The sequence below is a fragment of the Mesoplodon densirostris genome, chromosome 2 (genome assembly GCF_025265405.1).
Source record: "Mesoplodon densirostris isolate mMesDen1 chromosome 2, mMesDen1 primary haplotype, whole genome shotgun sequence".
NCBI classification, from domain to species: Eukaryota; Metazoa; Chordata; class Mammalia; order Artiodactyla; family Ziphiidae; genus Mesoplodon; species Mesoplodon densirostris.
This window is the reverse complement of record NC_082662.1, coordinates 41,461,829-41,482,607: the sequence shown is the minus strand read 5'-3', so window position 1 is coordinate 41,482,607 and position 20,779 is coordinate 41,461,829. Positions and strand designations below refer to the sequence as shown.

Here is a 20,779-nt window from a genome sequence, read left to right as displayed (position 1 = left end):
GCCACTGCACAAATATTTACTTTGGTCTTTGGTCTTGTTTTTATTGTACACCAGCTGAAGCTTCTGATAATATCTCTGAGCATCTCTCAGAGAAGCAGGGCCTCCACTTAGGCTGCAGCACATCCAAGTCCCAACAACTGCTGAACAGGGCCCAGCTGCACAGGCACAGCCGATTCTGAGAGCCAGTTGCCAGAGCTGTGGTCAACCATCAGTGGGAAAGGGAGGTACTGCTGGGGAATTGCTAGAGCCTGGAGTGGAGGAGGAGAGGAGGGGAGGGAGCCACAAAGCAAGCTATAGCGTGGGGGCTGGAGGGAGAGATTATTAACTTCCCTCTTGATTGAGCAGGGGGCCCGAGATAGACAGAGGGGCTATAAATACAGCAGTCCAGGGCAAGTTAGGAAGGGAGAGGTCCTCGGAGACTGAGGTGTGCTAGAGATGGAGGGGGCCACGGTTCCTGCCAGAGTGATTGGGAGGGGGCGTTAGACGTCCGTCCTATGACGGCAAGGCAGCCTGTGAGGGCAGCTTCCTTTCCCTTCCCGCTGTCTCCAAGGATCTATTCGGGGAGTACTTTTTCCAGGTAGGGGTGCTGAGGCAGCCTCCCAGTCAAGCTCTGACCCACTTCTCAAGCTCCTGCCCACGCCCACCTCTCTCATTTCACCTGCTGCATCTCCACCAGATCCTGTGTAACTCCCAGACCAGTGGTTCTCACCTAGGGGTGAATTGTCCCCACAGAGAATGTGTGACAATGTCTGAAGACATTTTTGGTTATCCCAAAAGTGTGGTGGATTCTGCTGACACCTAAAGAAAGAGGCCAGGGATGCTGCTAAACATCCTACAATGTGCAGGACAGTTGCCTAGACCATGGGATCATCCAGCCCCAAATGTCAACAGCTTCTGCACTATCAAGCTTGAGGCAGGACCTCCAGTCTTTGTTTATATACTCAGCGTGTGCACTCTGTAAACTATTACATGACCCAACACATAGGAGGTGCTTGGTAAGTGTCTCTTGAGGGAATAGATGAGAAACAAATGATGAATGAATGACAACAACTTCCTAATGTTGTTTTAAGTCCAAAAATCCCCCTCGCTCATCCCTTCCAGACTCAGCACACTACACCTGAGGTCAGGTCTCCATCTGTCCTGGCCCAGCCAGCCTCTAGCCTGATTTCTCTTCTAAATACACTGTTAAAGTGGCAGGCACCACCCTCACACCTGGTAAGGCTGTCCCTCATCTGAGTGGCGGGAAAGGATATCCCCTGCTCCAGGGATGCTCTTCTCCTAGGGAAGAGCAGAGAGTGAGCCTTAGGACTAGAGGTCACCTCGGTCCACCTCCAGCCAATTTTATGGGAGAGGAAACTGAGGCCCACAGCATGGAAGGACCTGCAAGGTCTTATCCCTATACATCCAAGAAACAGAACTTTAAAAATAATTTCTTCATCTCTCCCTCCCTCTGTCTCTCTGTCCTTCTTTTTCTCCTTCCCTTACCTTGTTTTTTAGCTTGTTTGTCTTCTCCCTGCCTCTGTTAATAGGCCCAACATGTGTAAAATGACTCTGGAAACAAATTTGAACCTGACATACCCTTGTCCTTAAAGAACTCATGCTTTGTTGGCAATGACAGGCTCATAAATAATAGTGATCATTTTAAAATCTACTACATAGCAACATTGTGCTGGGTGCTTTGGATATACAATTCCTAATCAGCACAATTGTACTGTGAGGTAGGTAGCATTATCCATTTCAGAGATGAGAAAACTGAGGCTCAGAGAATATAAGTAGCTTGCCCAAGGTCACACAGCTAAATGTATAGCAGCCAAGATTAAAACCCATGCTTTTCAGATTCTAAAGCCCACATTTAAATGTACAACAGTATACAGTGTCAGGGGACAAGGCTTAGACCAGATTATAGAAAGCCAGGAATGCCAGATTTCAGAGTTTAGATCTTACCCTGTAGGTGACAGGGAATCAGCATGGGGTTGTAAGTCAGGAAGTGACAAGGTTAGCAGTTGTGAGAATGGGACTCTCAGCAAAAATGGGGAGAACTTGAAGGCGAGAAGACCAGTTAGGAGGCTGAAGCACAGTTCAGGTAAGAGATAAGCGTCTGAACTAAAGGACTAATGGTGGGAGAAGAGGAGGGGGCAGGGTTACGACGTGTTTAAGAAGTAAAATAAGCAGCACATGGTCCATTACAGGTATTTCCTGCCCTTGAGAGGCAGCAAATAATGCAAGTAAAAAGGACTCTGGAGTTAGACATATTAGGGTCCAAATCCTGGTAAATCCACTTGCTGCTTGTGCAGGAGGTGTTAGACTTCTCCGAGTGATACTGAGGGTCTGGTGGGTGGTGTGGGTAGAGCAACCAGCACAGAGCCAGAGCTCCACCCCTGACACTCACAGCGTCTTCACCCTCAGCTCTTAGCTAAGCAGGTGAACTCAGGGCACGTACCGTAACCCCCAAAGATGTCCAGACCGCAATCCTTGGAACCTAGAGGTATAAATGTCACCTAATATAGAAACAAGGTCTCTGTAGATGTCATTTCCAGGGATCTTGAGGTGCAAGAGTATCCTGGATTATCTGGGTGGGCCCTAAATGCAATCTCACGTATCCTTATAAGAGGATGGCAGAGGGACATGTGACCACAGAGGCAGAGACTGGAGTGGTGTGGTCACAAGCCAAGGAATGCCCGCAGCCACCAGAAGCCGGGAGAGGCCAGAAACGGTTTCTCCCCTAGAGCCTCAAGACGGAGTGTGACCCTGTTAACACCTTGACTTTGGCCCATTGAAATGGATTTCAGTCTTCTGGCCTCAGGAACTGCGAGAGACTAAATTTCTGTTGTTTTAAGCCACTAAGTGTGTGGTACTTTGTTTCAGTGGCAATAGGAAATGAATATAGAGCCTCATGGCTATCCGCAACTTTCAGCATTCTTTAGTGGTTTGGACACCTCCCCACCATTTATACCTGTGTGCTCATCTCCAGCCTCTTCCCTGAAGTGAGCCTCTCAGAAAATACCCACCCTCTTGAGTTGTACTTCACTTATCAAAGAAGAGGTGTGCCTTCCCATCAGTCTGTCTCGCCCTTCCTTCTGTCTGTCCTTCTCTGCCTCTCTCTCTCTGTCTCTGCCTCTATTTTTGTCTTGCTCATCTCAGTTACTGTCTCTCCTCTTATGCCTGTGTTTCCTTGTTTCTTTCCTTTTGTCTCTTTCTGTCTCATCCTCTGCCTTTCTCCCTTTCCCTCCCCCCGTCACCCTCCCTGTTGTCTACAGTTGCATGTTTCTCTCCCTTTCCCTCTCCCTCTCTCAGTGTCTCTCTCTCTCTGTCTCTCTCTCTCTCTCAGTCTGATTCTCTCTCTCTGTCATCCACTTCCTAGGTTTCTGTCTCCACCCCTCACTCCTTTCTCTCCAGTTTTCAAGTTTGAGTTTCTCTCGGCCCGGCCCCGATGAGTTTCTCTCCTTATCTTTCTGCTCCATCCTGAGGCGTTTCTCCCTGTATCTTCCTGTCTGCTTGCATCTCTCGCTCTGCTGGTCTCTGCCCCTGCCTATCTCTCCTTGTCTCTTCCTCCCTCCTGCTGTGTCTCCCTGTCTTTCTCTCCCATTCATGGCTTCCTTACCTGAGGGGGTGCCTCAGGACTTGCATGGGATCGGAGAGGACTCTGCAATTACATCTGCAGCCTCTGCACTGCACTCGAGAGACAGATTCATCTGTTTAGTCATGCACCTGTCTGACACCATGGGAGGATGGGTGAGGCAGGCAGAGACAAAAGGTCCTTCGCATCCCACTGTTCTTCTGCCTTTACCTAGAGGCTCCTGGGCAGTTGCCTCTCAACATTCCAGCAGTGCTGTCAGCCTTACCAAAGAGAAATCACTTTTCCTTGGCCGACTCCTCTGCAGAATTAATCAGTCCCCTTTAATCAGAATCATCTTTTGCTGGAGTGAGTAGGAATGTGAGCAGAGAAATAATTCTAGGTGGGGGCTTCCCAGCAGGGAGCAGGTAGGGGTTAAATTTTCATATTTGGAGGCAGGATGATGGCAAGGAATGACCTTCATGAGGACAGGGACTGTGTCTGTTTTCCTTGTCATTGTATCCTAGGTCCTAGAATGGTGTCCGGCACGTAATGATTATGTGAATGATGAATGAGTGAATGAATGAACGGATGAATGGGCTTCAATCTTCTGTGTGCCAGTATCTGGTGAGCCTCATTGGACAAGTCCCTTCCGATTTTTTCATCTGCAAAATGGGGATAGCGGGACTTCCCTGGCAGTCCAGTGGTTAAGACTTCGCCTTCCAATGCACGGGGGACAGGTTCGATCCCTGGTCGGGGAGCTAAGATCCCACATGCCTCGGGGCCAAAAAACCAAAACAGAAAACAGAAGCAATATTGTAACAAATTCAATAAAGACTTTAAAAATATGGGGAGAGCAATCAGACCTGCCTGCAGCACACATCCGTTGGGGAGAGAGGAAGCAAAATATGGTATGTGCTGAGCGGAGCGGGACCTCAGCTCCCTGCAGGGCAGGGAGGCCAGGAGTGCTCAGCAGTGGTTCGGGAAGAGCTGCAGGGAGTGAGAGGTGTGGAGCCACCTTCAGACATGAGGGCCTGGGGAAGGAGCAGGCTGGGGAAGGGAGGCCACAGGCCAGGCGGGAAGATGTGTATGAGATGTGTCCCCTCTGGCTTTGCTCTGGGAGGTGAGGGGGAGCTTCAGTCGGTCAGGAAACTGCCCCGGGCCAAGAAGGAGGTGTTCCTCAATCCCACCCTGGAAGCTGACCGTTATCCCCAGTGGTGGGATTGGGTTGGACTTAGCAGGAGACCAGTTATGAAGTGACTGGTCAGAGGTCCTGTTTCAGACGAGGAGGGTCACTCATGCTCGATGCTGCCCAGCTGCCCCGCCTCCTCCAAGCCCGCTGAAGCCCCACTTTATCAATGAGGACTCCTCTGACCACTCTACTTTCTGCTACGATCTGCTGCCTACCCCCCAGCACTCCCCTTGCCCTTTTCCTTACCTTTACTTCATAGCACGCATCACTCTCTGGCATCTCAGTAATGTACGAGTGTACTAGATTAGCAGTTTGTCTCCAGTAGCTAGAATGTAAGCTTCATGAAGACAGGGATCTTGGTCAGTTTTGTTCACTGTGCTAAGCACCTAAAATAACTTGGCACAGAGTAGGTTCTCGATAAATATTTGTTGAATGAAAGAACAGGGATGGGATTTTTCATAAGCTTATGGTGTTGTGGCCTTCGCTTGAACACACCATGTTAACGCTGGAGAGAACTTGAGAGACTATACATGTTACCCACAGAGAAGTTAAGCCCAGAGAAAGGAAATGGCCAAGATCACATGGAAAGTTACCGATTGAAACCAGGTTGTTCTCTTGATTCCCATTTATGGGCTCATTCAATGCACCAGACCTGAGGCCCTGAGATAAGAGAACAGAGGGTCCTGCAGTCACTGCCATTCTCCCAGGGACCTTGGATGCCCTCTGAGAGCCAGGGGCAAGAAGATGGAGAGTGAGCAGAAGGGAACAGGCCATGCAGTGAGCAAATTTATGGCATGAATAATCCTAGAGAGGTGTGGTGGTTCAGAAACCATTTCCATTATTGATATTTTCCTATTTCTGATTGAGGACCTGGGTGCCCAACATCTCACAGGCATCTTGAACTCAAGCTGAACTCCTAACCTCTCCCCTGAGCCTTTCCTCCCTCAGTCTTCCACATTGCAGAGCACAGCACCCCCATTCACCCAGCTACCAGGGCTAAGTATGCGGAGTCACCCTTCCTTCCTTCCTCTCTCTCAAGCCCCACATCCAACCTGTCAGCAGATCCTGCCAGTTCTTCCCCCCAGGACATATCTTCCCATCTCTACTCCCTCCATCCTGGTCCAGGGCCCCATCTTTCCCCTGGACCATCGCTGTATTCTCCTGGCTGGCCCGCCTGCTTCCACTCTTGCTTTCTTATTTTTAACAAAGCAATGACCTGACCTTTTAAAATTATAAATCAGACCATCTCATTTTCCTGCTTAAAATTCTTCATTCACTTAGATGCTTCCCATTCACTTAGAAAATCCAGAGTCCTGAAGGTGACCCAGAATAATGTGCCATGTGATCTAACCCTTGCCTATCTCTCCACACCAGCCCTCTTTCAGCCTGTCTGTCCCACCCAAGGACCCTTCCCACACACGTTTCCTTCTTCATAGATGCTTCCGTACCCACTGCCCACTCTCAGTTCACAGAGGCCTGCCCACAACCCCCCTCTAAGGCAGTACCCCATTGCCCTCAGGTACAGACTCTGCATTTTCTTCCTAGCACTATTAAAATTGCAGTTATGTATTTATTCAGTGTTTTTGCATTACTTTGTTACTGTTTCTGCTTCTGGATTTAAAAATCCTTGTCTTGGTTGGTTGTTTTATGTTTGGTTGGTTGCTTTTTGTTTTTTGTTTTTTAACCACAGTATACCCTGCACCTTCTAGAGAACTTGAACATACTAGATGATCAATAAAACATATTGAGTGAACAGATAATAAATACAACCATAGATAGGCCCTGGTTTTTATTGCCAACAGAATACAAGTTTAAATCCCCAAATCTGACATTCAGAGCCTTTGCTAATCTGACGCCAGCCTAACATTGCAGCCCCACCTTCCCCTCTACACTTTAGCTCCCTTGGTCCATGGGCCCTTCTCTGTCTTATTTCTGGCCCAGGATCATGGGCCCCAGGCCCAATCCCCACTTCTACTGATGCTAATCTCTCTCTTCCAGATTTGTCTTTGTCTGTCAAATCTTTCACAATTCCTCCATTTGAAATTAAATCTCCAACATGTCCACAGAATTTAGTGTCTGAATTTATGGTCAAGCTCAAGAGAGGAGAAATCATGCATGGTGTTAAAAGACACTCAGGTTGCACTTCCCCCTGGGAGTGAAGACTGCCGCCATGTCCTGCCTGCCATACCCAGTGGGGTGTTACTCCAGGACCTTGCTTCAGACAGGTCTGGACTCAAAGAGGGCTAAAAATCCTCAATAGGAACTCTCCAGTAATTAAGCAGCACTCAGCAACAAATGAGCACAGGTCCCTGGCACGCCCTCAAACTTGCTTTTCACTAAGTAACATGATTTCTCCAAATACCTACCATATGAACTCAGAATAATAAAACTCCAGAAGAGAGTAACCTCAGAGCCCTGCTCCACACCTGCTGTGAGACCTGGGAGGGCCAGACAGAATTTCGAGATAAGGACCCTCACTTCACCCTCAGCCATGTGGCTGACAGGGTCTTGGTGCTCCAACCAGGTGTCAGGTCTCTGCCTCTGAGGTGGGAGAGCCAAGTTCAGGACATTGGTCCACCAGACACCTTCTGGCTCCATGTAATATCGAATGGCTCTCCCACAGATCTCCATCTCAGCGCAAAGACCCAGCTCCACTCATCGACCAGCAAGCTACAGTGCTGGACACCCTATGCCAAAAAACTAGCAACACAGGAACACAACCCCACCCATTAGCAGAGAGGCTGCCTAAAATTATAATAAGGTCACAGACACCCCAAAACAGGCCACTGGATGTGGTCCTGCCCACCAGAAAGACAAGATCCAGCCTCATCCACCAGAACACAGACACCAATCCCCTCCACCAGGAAACCTACACAACCCACTGAACCAGGCTTAGCCACTGGGAGCAGACACCAAAAACAACGGGAACTATGAACCTGCAGCCTGAGAAAAGGAGACCCCAAACACAGTAAGTTAAGCAAAATGAGAAGACAGAGAAATATGCAGCGGATAAAGGAGCAAGGCAAAAACCCACCAGACCAAACAAATGAAGAGGAAATAGGCAGTATACCTGAAAAAGAATTCAGAGTAATGATAGTAAAGATGATCCAAAATCTTGGAAATAGAATGGAGAAAATACAAGAAACGTTTAAAAAGGACCTAGAAGAACTAAAGAGCAAACAAACAATGATGAACAACACAATAAATGAAATTAAAAATTCTCTAGAAGGAATCAATATCAGAATAACTGAGGCAGAGAAATTGATAAGTGACCTGGAACATAAAATACTGGAAATAACTACTGCAGAGAAGAAAAAAGAATGAAAAGAATTGAGGACAGTCGCAGAGACCTCTGGGACAACATGAAATGCAACAACATTCGAATTATAGGGGTCCCAGAAGAAGAAGAGAAAAACAAAGGGACTGAGAAAATATTTGAAGAGATTATAGTTGAAAATTTCCCTAATATGGGAAAGGAAATAGTCAATCAAGTCCAGGAAGCACAGAGAGTCCCATACAGGATAAATCCAAGGAGAAACACACCAAGACACATATTACTCAAACTATCAAAAAATTAAATACAAAGAAAAAAATATTAAAAACAGCAAGGGGAAAAAAAAAAACAAATAACATACAAGGGAATCCCCATAAGGTTAACAGCTGATCTTTCAACAGAAACTCTGCAAGCCACAAGGGAATGGCAGGACATATTTAAAGTGACAAAAGGGAAAAACCTACAAGCAAGATTACTCTACCCAGCAAGGATCACACTCAGATTCAACAAAGAAATTAAAACCTTTACAGACAAGCAAAAGCTAAGAGAATTCAGCACCATCAAACCAACTTTACAACAAATACTAAAGGAACTACTCTAGGCAGGAAGCACAAGAGAAGGAAAAGACCTACAATAACAAACCCAAAACAATTTAGGAAATGGTAATAGGAACATACATATCAATATTTACCTTAAATGTAAATGGATTAAATGCTCCAACCAAAAGACATAGACTGGCTGAATGGATACAAAAACAAGACTGGTATATATGCTGTCTACAAAAGACCCACTTCAGACCTAGAGACATATACATACTGAAAGTGAGGGGATGGAGTAAAATATTCCATGCAAATGGAAATCAACAGAAAGCAGGAGTAGCAATTCTCATAGCATACAAAATAGACTTTAAAATAAAGACTATTACAAGAGACAAAGAAGGACACTACATAATGATCAAGGGATCCATCCAAGAAGAAGATACAATTGTAAATATTTATGCACCCAACATAGGAGCACCTAAATACATAAGACAAATGCTAACAGCCATAAAAGGGGAAATTGACAGTTACACAATCATAATAGGGAACTTTAACACCCCACTTTCACCAATGGACAGATCATCCAAAATGAAAATTAATAAGGAAACACAAGCTTTAACTGATACATTAAACAAGATGGACTTAATATTTATAGGACATGTCATTCAAAAACAACAGAATACACTTTCTTCTCAAGTGCTCATAGAACATTCTCCAGGATAGATCGTATCTTGGCTCACAAATCAAGCCTTGGTAAATTTAAGAAAATTGAAATCGTATCAAGTATCTTTTCTGATCACAATGCTATGAGACTAGATATCAATTACAGGAAAAAATCTGTAAAAAATACAAACACATGGAGGCTAAACAACACAGTACTAAATAACCAAGAGATCACTGAAGAAATCAAAGAGGAAATCAAAAAATACCTAGAAACAAATGACAATGAAAACACAACAACCCAAAACCTATGGGATGCAGCAAAAGCAGTTCTAAGAGGGAAGTTTATAGCAATACAATCCTACCTCAAGAAACAAGAAACATCTCAAATAAACAACCTAACCTTACACCTAAAGCAATTAGAGAAAGAAGAACAAAAAAAAACACCCAAAGTTAGTAAAAAGGAAAGAAATCATAAAGATCAGATCAGAAATAAATGAAAAAGAAATGAAGGAAACGATAGCAAAGATCAATAAAACTAAAAGCTAGTTCTTTGAGAAGATAAACGAAATTGGTAAACCATTAGCCACACTCATCAATAAAAAAAGAGAGAAGACTCAAATCAATAGAATTAGAAATGAAAAAGGAGAAGTAAAAACTGACACTGCAGAAATACAAAGGATCATGAGAGATTACTACAAGCAAGTATATGCCAATAAAATGGACAACCTGCAAGAAATGGATGAATTCTTAGAAAAGCACAAGCTTCTGTGACTGAACCTGGAAGAAATAGAAAATACAAACAGACCAATCACAAGCACTGAAATTGAAACTGTGATTTAAAATCTTCCAACAAACAAAAGCTCAGGACCAGATGGCTTCACAGACGAATTCTATCAAACATTTAGAGAAGAGCTAACACCTATCCTTCTCAAACTCTTCCAAAATATAGCAGAGGGAGGAACACTCCCAAACTCATTCTACGAGGCCACCATCACCCTGATACCAAAACCAGACAAAGATGCCACAAAGAAAGAAAACTACAAGCCAATACCATTGATGAACATAGGTGCAAAAATCCTCAACAAAATACTAGCAAACAGAATCCAACAGCACATTAAAAGGATCATATAACATGATCAAGTGGGTTTTATCCCAGGAATGCAAGGATTCTTCAATATACATAAATCAATCAGTGTGATACACCATATTAAAAAAACTGAACTATAAAAACCATATGATCATCTCAATAGATACAGAAAAATCTTTTGACAAAATTCAACACCCATTTATGATAAAAACCCTCCAGCAAGTAGGCATAGAGGGAACTTACCTCAACATAATAAAGGCCATATATGACAAACCCACAGCCAACATCGTTCTCCATGGTGAAGAACTGAAACCATTTCCTCTAAGATCAGGAACAAGACAAGGTTGTCCACTCTCACCCCTGGTATTCAACATAGTTTTGGAAGTTTTAGCCACAGCAATCAGAGAAGAAAAAGAAATAAAAGGGATCCAAATCAGAAAAGAAGAATTAAAGCTGTCACTGTTTGCAGATGACACGATACTATACATAGAGAATTCTAAAGATGCTACCAAAAAACTACTAGAGCTAATCAATGAATTTGGAAAAGTAGCAGGATACAAAATTAATGCACAGAAATCTCTTGCATTCCTATACACTAATGATGAAAAATCTGGAGAAATTAAAGGAATTAATTAATTTATTTCCTAAGCCCTGAGAGCCTCACTCCAGATTATTTACTGCACTGGCCCTGCTGGAGTCAAGAAATGAGACGTGGGTGACAGGAGTGAAGAGACTGACTGAACATTTTCAATTAAAACAAGCTGTCTTTGAACAAAGATTTAAGATCTAGGCAAGGAGAAAGCAATAGCTCTCTTGGCTGGAACCTTTCCCAATATACTGCAGAATTAAGAGAGAAAAAAAATTGGGGTGAAAACTCCCAACTCCTCATTGCCAACAAAAACCTCAGAACGGCCTGTAAATTCAAAATATCATCCTCCTCAGATTCTTCTGTAGCTCCCTGATGGGCTTCTCGCAGAGGGCAGGAACAGACCCGCAGTCAGACAGCTTGCCTGGAAGTTCAGGGCCCCAGCTGGAACGTTCGAGCAGGCAAGGTGCAAGTTATATCTGCTTTTCTGGCCTCTCCTCAGATGTCCCACACTGTCACTTCTGCCATTCCTTTGGTGGCAAGTGAGTCACAAAGCCCACTCAGCTTCAGAGAGAGGGGATACAGACGCCACCTCTCAGTGGAGGGAGTGTCAAGGTCACATCATAGAATAGCAGGTGAGATGGGAGACATTGTTGCAGACATCTTTGGAAAGTACAGTCTGCCCCACACAGCATGTGGCCGAGACAGGATTCAGATTCAGATTAGGTACATTTAATTCCAAAACTTCTACTACAATCTTTTAGCCCCATCCACAGGAACCTCTCCCTTCCTCTGCGCCTCTGTAGCTCTTACTGTTTTGTTTGTTTGTTCGTTTGTTTTTGGCTGCGCTGGGTCTTCGTTGCTGCACGTGGGCTTTCTCTAGTTGCAGTGAGTGGGGGCTACTCTTCATTGTGGCACATGGGCTTCTCATTGCAGCGGCTTCTCTTGTTGCAGGGCACGGGCTCTAGGTGCACGGGATCAGTAGTTGTGGCACGTGGCCTTCAGTAGTTGTGGCTCACGGACTCTAGAGCGCAGGCTCAGTAGTTGTAGCGCATGGGCTTAGTTGCTCCACAGCATGTGGGATCTTCCTGGACCAGGGCTCGAACCCGTGTCTCCTGCATTGGCAGGTGGACTCTTAACCACTGTGCCACCAGGGAAGCCCTGTAGCTCTTACTGTTGACACACGCAATGGTAATTTGGTCTCTGCAAGCCAGCTAGAGCCTGGCTAGGTTGAAGCAGCCAGCCATTTCTGCAGGCACTGGTGGTGACACTGCCTCCAGGGTCTGCTGGTCTGAGAGCCCATGCCTGACACCAGCTTGTGAACTTTTTAAAGGAGGGGACAGAGAAGATCGGTCACAACCAGAGGAAGAAAGCAGGTGGCAGCCCCAGAGCACAGCAAGCCTGAGGCACGTCTCACTGTCATAAACAACTCGTCTGGCATTTCTCCTTCTCCCACCAGGCACTGGCCTGGGATGACTCAGCCCTTGACAGAAAAGGTGCCTTCAAGTTGGGAAACAGCCCAGAGTGGTGGAAAGCTCATGGTTCTGGAGTCAGACACTCCCAAATTGGAGTCTTGACTCTACCATTTCCAGTTGTACAGCTTTGGACAAGTTTCTTAACCTCCCAGAGCAAAAGGGAGATAAAAATGCCTTCCTCCCTGGGTTTTTTAAAATGCATATGTAAGCAAAGTGCCAGTGTGGTGCCAGGCACTCCATAAATGCTGGTGTTCATGTCCTGGGCCACATCCAACCCCAGCTTGGAGACATCTTGAAGAGAGTGGTGAGAACTCACTCAACTGTTCCACAGATGATAGTCCACCTCCATGAGCCTGGGTAGAATGGTGGCTGAGATGTACCCAGTGAAGTGGCAACTAAACTGAGGTGTCTGGAAGCTGAGAAGGAGTCTGCCCTGTAAGGCCTGTGGGTAGAGGGGAGAGTGGTCTGGGAAGATGGAATGGAATGGACAGAGGTCTGGAGGTAAAAGAAGTTCAGTATCACTGGAGCGTGAAGGTCGAGGGGTGGAAGGTGGGAGGCAACAAGCACAAAGCTGAGACCTAACTACAAAGGACCCGGTAGATCAACTTCCAAAATTTGAATTTTAAAGGCAACTGGGAGCCACTGAAGTGTTATACTCAGCTGGGTGGCCTAGTCCGATCTGCATTTTAGAATAACTACCCTCCCACCCCACCCCCACCAGCAACGTTATAGAAAATGGAGTAGAGGTAGGCACTCTTATGGCAGGAAGGCCATTAGGACAGGATGACAGCAATTCAAGGAAAAGATGGAGCTGGCCTTTTCTAGGGGAACAGCAGGGACCTGGAGAAAAGTGGAGAAACTGAAGAGATAGGGGGTCCCTTGGGTAAGAGTTGGTGATGGCTTGGACGTTCAGAGCTGAGAGATATGAGATAAAAGATAAGTGCTTTAAATGAAGTCAGTTCAGAAGCCATGGAAGTAGGGGGCAAGGGCACCAACCATAGACCTGGGAGAGGAGTACTGTGGGAGGCTTTACTAAAGAGACATCACCTAACTGGAGAATTGATAGTTAAAAATTAGCCAAAGGGAAGGGGAAGGCACTTCAGGGAGAGGAAACAGCTCATGTGAAGCCCCAGAGATATGATAGATAATGCACAGAGCATATGCTCCATGTTGTTGAATAAATGATTGCTGTGCTAATTTATACTAAAATGTTAATGGTCAACATGGAATTGACGCTTTTCCCCTCCCCAGGGAGTTTGTACTTTAACAGGTCACGAACACTTACCCTAAGGATGCATAATTGGTAGATTTCAAGGTGGAACAGGGATACTGTTTAGGGTGAGAGGGTTTATCATTGTCCCCAAGGTTACCAAAGTAGATGACTAATCCCCGGGGTCAAGTAGGCCCTGGTCTCTATGCACCAAAGGGTCTCTTGCCCTTGGGTCTTGTTTATCTGCCTCCACCCCAAGCCACCTGAAGGCAGACCATGGAAGCCCAGTGATTCCCAAGGGATGTAGTAGGTTCTAAAAGCTCTGAACACAGGCTTCGGGGTAAGACTACCTAGACCCATATCCTGCCTCCTCTCCTTCCTGGTTCTGTGACCTTGGCAAATTATTGGACTTCTCCACATCTCAGTTTCCTCATCTGGAAAATGAAGAAAATAATAGTATCTACCAATAATATTTAAGGTTTCATGAAAATCGAAAAAGACAGTAAATACAACACTTAGAATAGTGAGTGGTGATGCTGTTTTGTGACTGTTCTCATTTTTCTTACTAGTCCAAAGTTGCTCCTTAACACCCACCCTTGCAGATATGAAGCTGGGGCAGAACGTGGCGAGAACGTTTTTGGATTATTACCGGCTGAACCCCATGGTCGAGAAAGTGACGATCCCCATGCCAAGGCTGCGGTAAGTGCTGAGCAGAGCAGCGGGGGCTTGCGTCCTGCTTAACTGGCTTCTTGTTCAGGGGCAGCTTCCCTTAGCCTCTCTCTGTCCCTCGGTTTCCCATCTGTGTCACGGGAAAGATGATCGGCCCTGCCACAGGGCGTGTATTGAGCAGAAGGGCTTAACAGCACATTTCCTGAGTTGAAGTATCATTATGGGGTCAGAGAGTGAGGGGTTGGTCACATTTCTGGGTCTAACATGGGAACCGACGGGGATGGGAGTTGCTGGGAGGCTGAGTCCAGTCACTGTTCCAAGCTAGTCTGGGTGTTCCCATATGCTACTTCATCTGATAGCTCCTATGTCATCTAGGCTCATAAGGTCTCTGATCCTTCAATTTCCTCATCTGTAAAGTGGGGACAGTGGTGCTCACTTAGAAGATTATTACAAGATGTGTGTTAGAGCACCCTGCACAGTGCTAGGCATGTATGTGCCCCGAGCACATGAGAGTCCCCTTCTGTCAAGATGCAAAGGCTCAGGGCTGAGAAGACACATCCCTGAGAAGTTTCCCCTCAGGTCCTCTGCTGGGGCCAACTTCTTGAGCTGGTGAAGAAAGAAGGTTAGGAGATGAGTGTCCTTCCTGAGGGCTGGACCAGAGCCCAGAGTGCTGGGTGTTCCATGACTGCTGGCGGTGAGCCCAGTGAGCATTTGGCTAGTGACACCCAGCAGCATCTGGAATGTGCTGGCCCCGTCCTACCTCTTGACCTCATCTCCTACTCTCCTAGTGGTCCAGCTTCCTTGAAGGACATGACGATATCCAACTTACTGCTCCTGCCAGACCAGTCTTCCCACTGACCTTGCCCATGACCTTGCCCAAATGCTTTGCTGTCTCAGGGCTTTTGCCCTGATACACCTTCCTCCCTGCCTGTTATTAACAAAGCACAGTGTTAATCACTACTATTTATTGAGCAAAGTCCTTTTTGTATATGGTCTTATTCAGTCCTCCTAGACAATTTATTCCTCATATTACAAATGAGGAAAAGGAAGCTCAGAAAGGTGACAAGGATCGCCTGAGGTCAAAGATATTTTGGCAGAGGCAGAATTTGATCCTAGGCGTTTATGATTCTAAAGCTGGACTGAAGTCCAGCTAAGCTCCACCTCAGTGTGGGTTCAAATTCTGTCTCAAGCTCATGCTAGCTGTGGGTTGTTAGGCAAGTTTCCTGGCCTCATGAAACCTTTCTCTTCCTACCTAAAGTGGGGGTAATATGGATGGTTTTAAAAATTAGATACAAGCGTGGTGTAGTGCCTGGCAACCAGTAGGTGCTCAATAAATGTTTCCATCTCCTCTGGCTTCTGGGGTGCAGTTTCAGATTTCCAGACAGCTCATCACAGTCTGGTGCAAGTCCCTGGTCTTCTCTGGTTGGGCTGGATGATCTCTCAGGACCCAAGTCCCATCAGGCTGGGAGTCCCACCTCTTGAGTCCCAGCTTCACAAGGAGTCTGCATCACAATGTGCTCTGACTCATACTTTGTCTCAGGTTGTTCACCTCCATCCTGGTGGATTAATCTTCAGAAGGAGCATCTCTGTTTCTTCTCCGGGCTCCCACAGTGCCTAGGCTGTATTGAGCATGCGTGCATGTATACACCCCTTCATTCACTCACTTAGGAAAAACAACATTTTATGCCAACTCTCTGGGCAGAGGGGGTGCTTGAACAAGTAAATGATTAAGGTGTGACCCCGATGTTGAAGAGCTCACCTCTAGAGAATGGTGCTCAATTCATCCTTAGAAGTCATTGGTTATGTTCTTAAAAATTTAAAACTCTATAAAACTCAAAAGAATTGTTAGAATCTCATTTACAAGTTAATTTGGGGATTGTCTCTTTCAGGTCCTCTGTCAGCCTGAATAAAATTATCCTGATCTTTTCCCACTTTGTTCTTGAATGTTGCACTGTCAGTAAAATGGTGCTGACACCCAAGGAGAGTAGCGATCATCATCATGCAGATGAGGTGTTGAGGCCCAGGGAGCAGACAGGATTGGTCACAGCCATGGGTAGAGCCAGGCCCCACCATCCCCAGCCTGGTGTTCTCAGCATCAGTTAGTAAAGAGTTCTTTGAGATGGGGGAGGCAGGACCCTGAAACTGGGTCTAAAGCATGCAGGGGAGTTCAGGGCCCTGCTCATGGGACCTCATTTCCCTGAGCTTTGGAGCCCTCGTTAGAGAAGAGCTGGAGAGCTCATTCCTCAAAGTTCATAGCCTTGAGGACTTGTGGTAAATGCGCCCACCCTTCGCCTAAGGAAAACAAAATAAAAACTCTCTCCATCCCCACATATCTACCTCATCAAACTATGAATATCACTTAGCTCCCAATTGGTCAGCAGTTCTTGAAAAAATGAATCTCAGGAGGATACAAGGCTCTGATTTGGGACTTGAATACTTCCCCACTTTTGTATTATTTTCCACCCAAGCATCAAATAACATACATGAAAGAGCAGGTCTGGTTTTGAAGGAAAATTATATGTTTTGACTCAAAATTAATCTTTGTTTTCTCTCATCTCTATGGATAATTATACTGTGCCAGTTTCCACCCATGTGCTGGTAGGAGCCTGTCAGTATCCCTGGGTGCTGTGCCACCCTTCAGGGAAGGCCCCTGGGGAGACCAGAATGTGGGCCTGAGAGTGCAGGCTCAGGGACATGGCGTTGATGACCAGAGCTGAGACCCCACGCTTATCTCGACCACAGTGACACAAAATGCCCCATCAAGGTGCATACAAATTAGACAGGGGAAATGAGCAGGCCAGGCGAGCCTCTGTGGGGAGACAGAGTGTGAGCACAGAGAGTGGGCCTCTAAGTGTAAGGTAGCCTCAGGCTCAGTGCCAGTGGGCTGCCTCCATGCTGGGGTTTGGATATGTGTGTGGGGCATAGGGGTGGGAATCATCAGCTCTGCATCACACTGGAGCCCACCATGTGGCAGGCCCTGCACTGGATGCTGGGGGAACATAGATAACCTTTGCCCATCAGGAGCTCAGATTCACAGAGGAGAAAGCATGTACACATGCAAAGATAACAAACAATACTGAGCAATGTATAAATGTGCTCAGTTACCTATCAGATTGTGCCCTCTTTCAAAACACCTTCCATGGCTCCCCATTTCAGTTCCTCTTCTGGCTGTTCAAAGCCCTGGCCTACATTTAAAACTTCATATGCAGCCTCCTAGCACACACCTTTCCCTTGTGAGCCCCTTCTCCACCCCACCTGCTTTCTACCACTTTATACCCCAGTCAGCAAGTCCTACCTCCATGTTCATCCTTTCCCTTCTTTCTGGAATGTTCTCCCTTACTGTCTGTAGATGACAAATGCTAACTTACCTTTCAAAGCCCAGTCCAGATATCATACCTCTGTGTTTTTGTCCTTGCTCTCCACCTGAGGTAGAGCTCCTTCCTCTCTGCTGGATCCTGAACTGCATTTTGCACACACGTGTGCATGGTACGTCCCATAGCGTATGGTCCCAGCATCTTTGCATGTCTGGCTCCTCCACTAGCTGGGCTGCTCCTCGAGGAATTATTTTATCACTCCTGTATCCTTAGTGCCAGGTGCAGAGCCTAGCTGGGAGTAGGTCCTAAATAAGCCCTAAATGTATGAATTATAAAATGGTAGAACTGAAGAAGCCCCTAGAATCATCTACTTCAACCCCTTCGTGTTATAGTGAAAAGGGAGACCCAATCAGAAATTACTCTCCCACAGCACCTGGCAAACATTCGGCAGCCAGCAGGAGTATCCCAAGAAGGCTTCATGGACGAAGTGGGGCTTGAACTTGGTTTCAAAGGACATGTAGAATTCCAATGGATGAAACAGAAAGAGGAGAGAGGGCATTCCAGGTTGAGGGAAAGGTTGTAAAAGGCAGGGAGCTGAACCTGAAAAGACACATTCTAAGGCAATGACGGGCCAGGATGTTTAGGGCAATAGAGATGATAAAGATGGGACTAAAAATTCATTCAATTCATCAAACAACCTTCAAGCATCTACTCCATACCACTCAGGAATTGTAGAGAAAAATCAAATGCATCCAACCCACAGTCCCATGCGAAAAATAGCTGGGCAGAGAACTCCCTAGAAAATGGTGTACTAAGAGATTAGGCACAGAAGCCTCTGGAAGAGAGAGGCTTATCTTCTGGGGAGTCAGCTTCCCAAAGGAGGTGAGTCTGGAGGGCACGATAGGAAAAGGAGCATCTCTGTGGGGCCCAGGTGTGAGATGCTGGCCTACCAGTGCCTCTCTCTGTGCCCCCATCTTGAGCTGCAGGCGTTCTTTGGCTCTGTAATGGCCCCAGAGTCATTCTGCATGTTCACACTCCTCCCCAGCCACTGCACACCCTCTCCCCATGCACACCTTCTGCCTGGGGCTGCCCCTCCTGTGATCATACCTGGGCTTCACCCACAAAGAAACAAACCCATCTTATTCCCCACGCTTCCTTTGGGTGTGAAGACCCACACTCTCAGTGACATATGAATGGCACCTTGTAATTGGCAAAACTCTTCCCCAACCCCATTTACCAGAGCCTATGATGCAGGAAGGACATGGGCTCTACTATTTTAGAAATGAAGAAACAGAGGCTAGAGGAAAAAGGGACTTCTTCAAGATCACATCGCCTGTAAACAACATTCCAGCATGTGTTCCAGGCTGTTGATGGGTACTAAGATCCAGATGTATCTCACCCATGCTAGATGGCCTTCCTATGTTGGCAAGGTCCTTCATGAGTGTGGAATTTTAGACAGTGAGGCTTCCTGGTGGAGGAGCTACATTAGGGCAAGGTGTCCCTTTTGTGTGCTGCCACCTGTTCTGTCTTTACCTTATTCATGACTCATCAGCAATGAAGGAAAATGGTACTCCAGGGTCAGAGCATCATGGGTTATAAGAAGTCACATCTTGAATCCTAAATCAAATAGCTCAAGAGATTCCCACATTTGTGGCATTACCATTTTCTTCCATGCATTGTAGTTCTTTATTATTTTGTGTAATTATTTTGTATAACTGTCTCCTCTACTGAACTGTAAGCAGCCTGAGGACAGCATCAATGTCCGACTCACCTTTGTCATCTCCAGAGTACAGTGGACCATACCTAGCACCTAGCACCTAGCACCATGCCTTTGTAAGTTATAGTAAGCAAAGGAAGACGCTAGGTGAGTTTATTCATATTATCTCATTTAACCTCACACCACCCTCCAAGATTGGAATATTTTATCCTCATTTTGTAAATGAAACTCAGAGAAGTTAAATAACTTGCTCAAGGTCATACCTCTCATATCTAGCTGACCTGGGAATTCAGTTCAGTTCTTTCTGGATCGGCTAATCTTTCCGCTGCAAATAAATCTTAATCCAATGCTTGAATGAATGGTGCATCAATTTGTTACTCAACAACATAACAAACAAACAAGGCCCCGTATGAGGAAAAATGCAAACTGGATAAACTGGGTCCCTGCCCATCAGAAGCTCATAGCCTAGTGTGCGAGCAGAACAGACAGTGAATAATTGCTGAAGAGTATTGTTAAAGATATTGCATTGGGTGCTGGGTGCTGGGATACAGAAATGAACTAGACACATCTCTGCCTTCAGAGAGCCCCCAAGATTGTAGGGGAGACAGACCCACCATGAAATGCCATAATTAGGCTATACTGAGAAATATAAAGGGAACTCTGGAGCCCATGATGGTTATGAAGGGAGTGAGGTCCCTGGATCTGCCAAGCTGCAATTCATCTATGGGTTCATGCCCATCCCGTCGTGAAATGGATAGAATGAGTTAGAATCAAGTTGGAAATGTGGAAGACTTGTAACTATAGGACAGTTAGGTTTTCTCCAGAACCAGAATGATACAACGTATCCATCCATTCATCTAACAGTCATTCGTTGAGTCATGCTGCCTGCTTTGAACCAGGCCCTGGGCTGGGTTCCTGGGATGCAGAGAAGAGGAAGTCAAGGCCACTGCTCCTAGGGGGTCACAGTCCAGTGGGGGGAGATAGACATGCACACAAATGATTGCAGTACAGCGTGTATATGTGCTGTCTTTCTTCTCTCTTTCTGTTATCTCCCCCTTTGCAGGAAAGAAACGCCCCCCTACAAGCGCTCACTCCTGCGGGGCCCAGCCAGCAGCCACCCCAACAGCAAAGGGGGCAAGAAGAGCTCAGTGAACCACAAAGACCCTTCAAACTCTTTTTAAGGACGTGGAGTCCGGGGAGGTCTTGTGGAGGCAGGAGAATGCATTTTCTGCTGGGGCATGAAATTAATCACCCTCCTCTAGTTTCCAAGATAATGGCTGTGAGATAATGTATAAGCTAGTGAAGGGGAAGGGAAAACATGAGAAATTTCATCATCGATTTTCCCTTTTACCAGTGGAAAATCAATTGTGAGCCTTCAGCTTCAGGCTTAGGAACAAAATAGGAGATTCAAACCAGATGAGTACAGATGCTATTTTCCACAACACAGAGACCCTCACAGGAAGAGAAAACCCACACATCCCTTCTCAGGTCAGTGCTTTC

The 20,779-nt window shown here is 46.1% G+C and overlaps 1 protein-coding gene across 1 annotated transcript in view; it reads left to right on the top strand.

Moving 5' to 3' along the window:
* AGBL4 (AGBL carboxypeptidase 4) overlaps nucleotides 1-20,460 on the top strand; it is a 1,272,021-nt gene extending 1,251,561 nt beyond the window's left edge. Inside the window, exons 12-13 of the mRNA XM_060119160.1 lie at nucleotides 14,182-14,278; nucleotides 20,343-20,460. Of these exons, the coding sequence (XP_059975143.1) occupies nucleotides 14,182-14,278; nucleotides 20,343-20,460 (215 nt within the window). The remainder of the gene's footprint in view (nucleotides 1-14,181; nucleotides 14,279-20,342) is intronic.
* The last annotated feature ends 319 nt before the right edge of the window (nucleotides 20,461-20,779 follow it).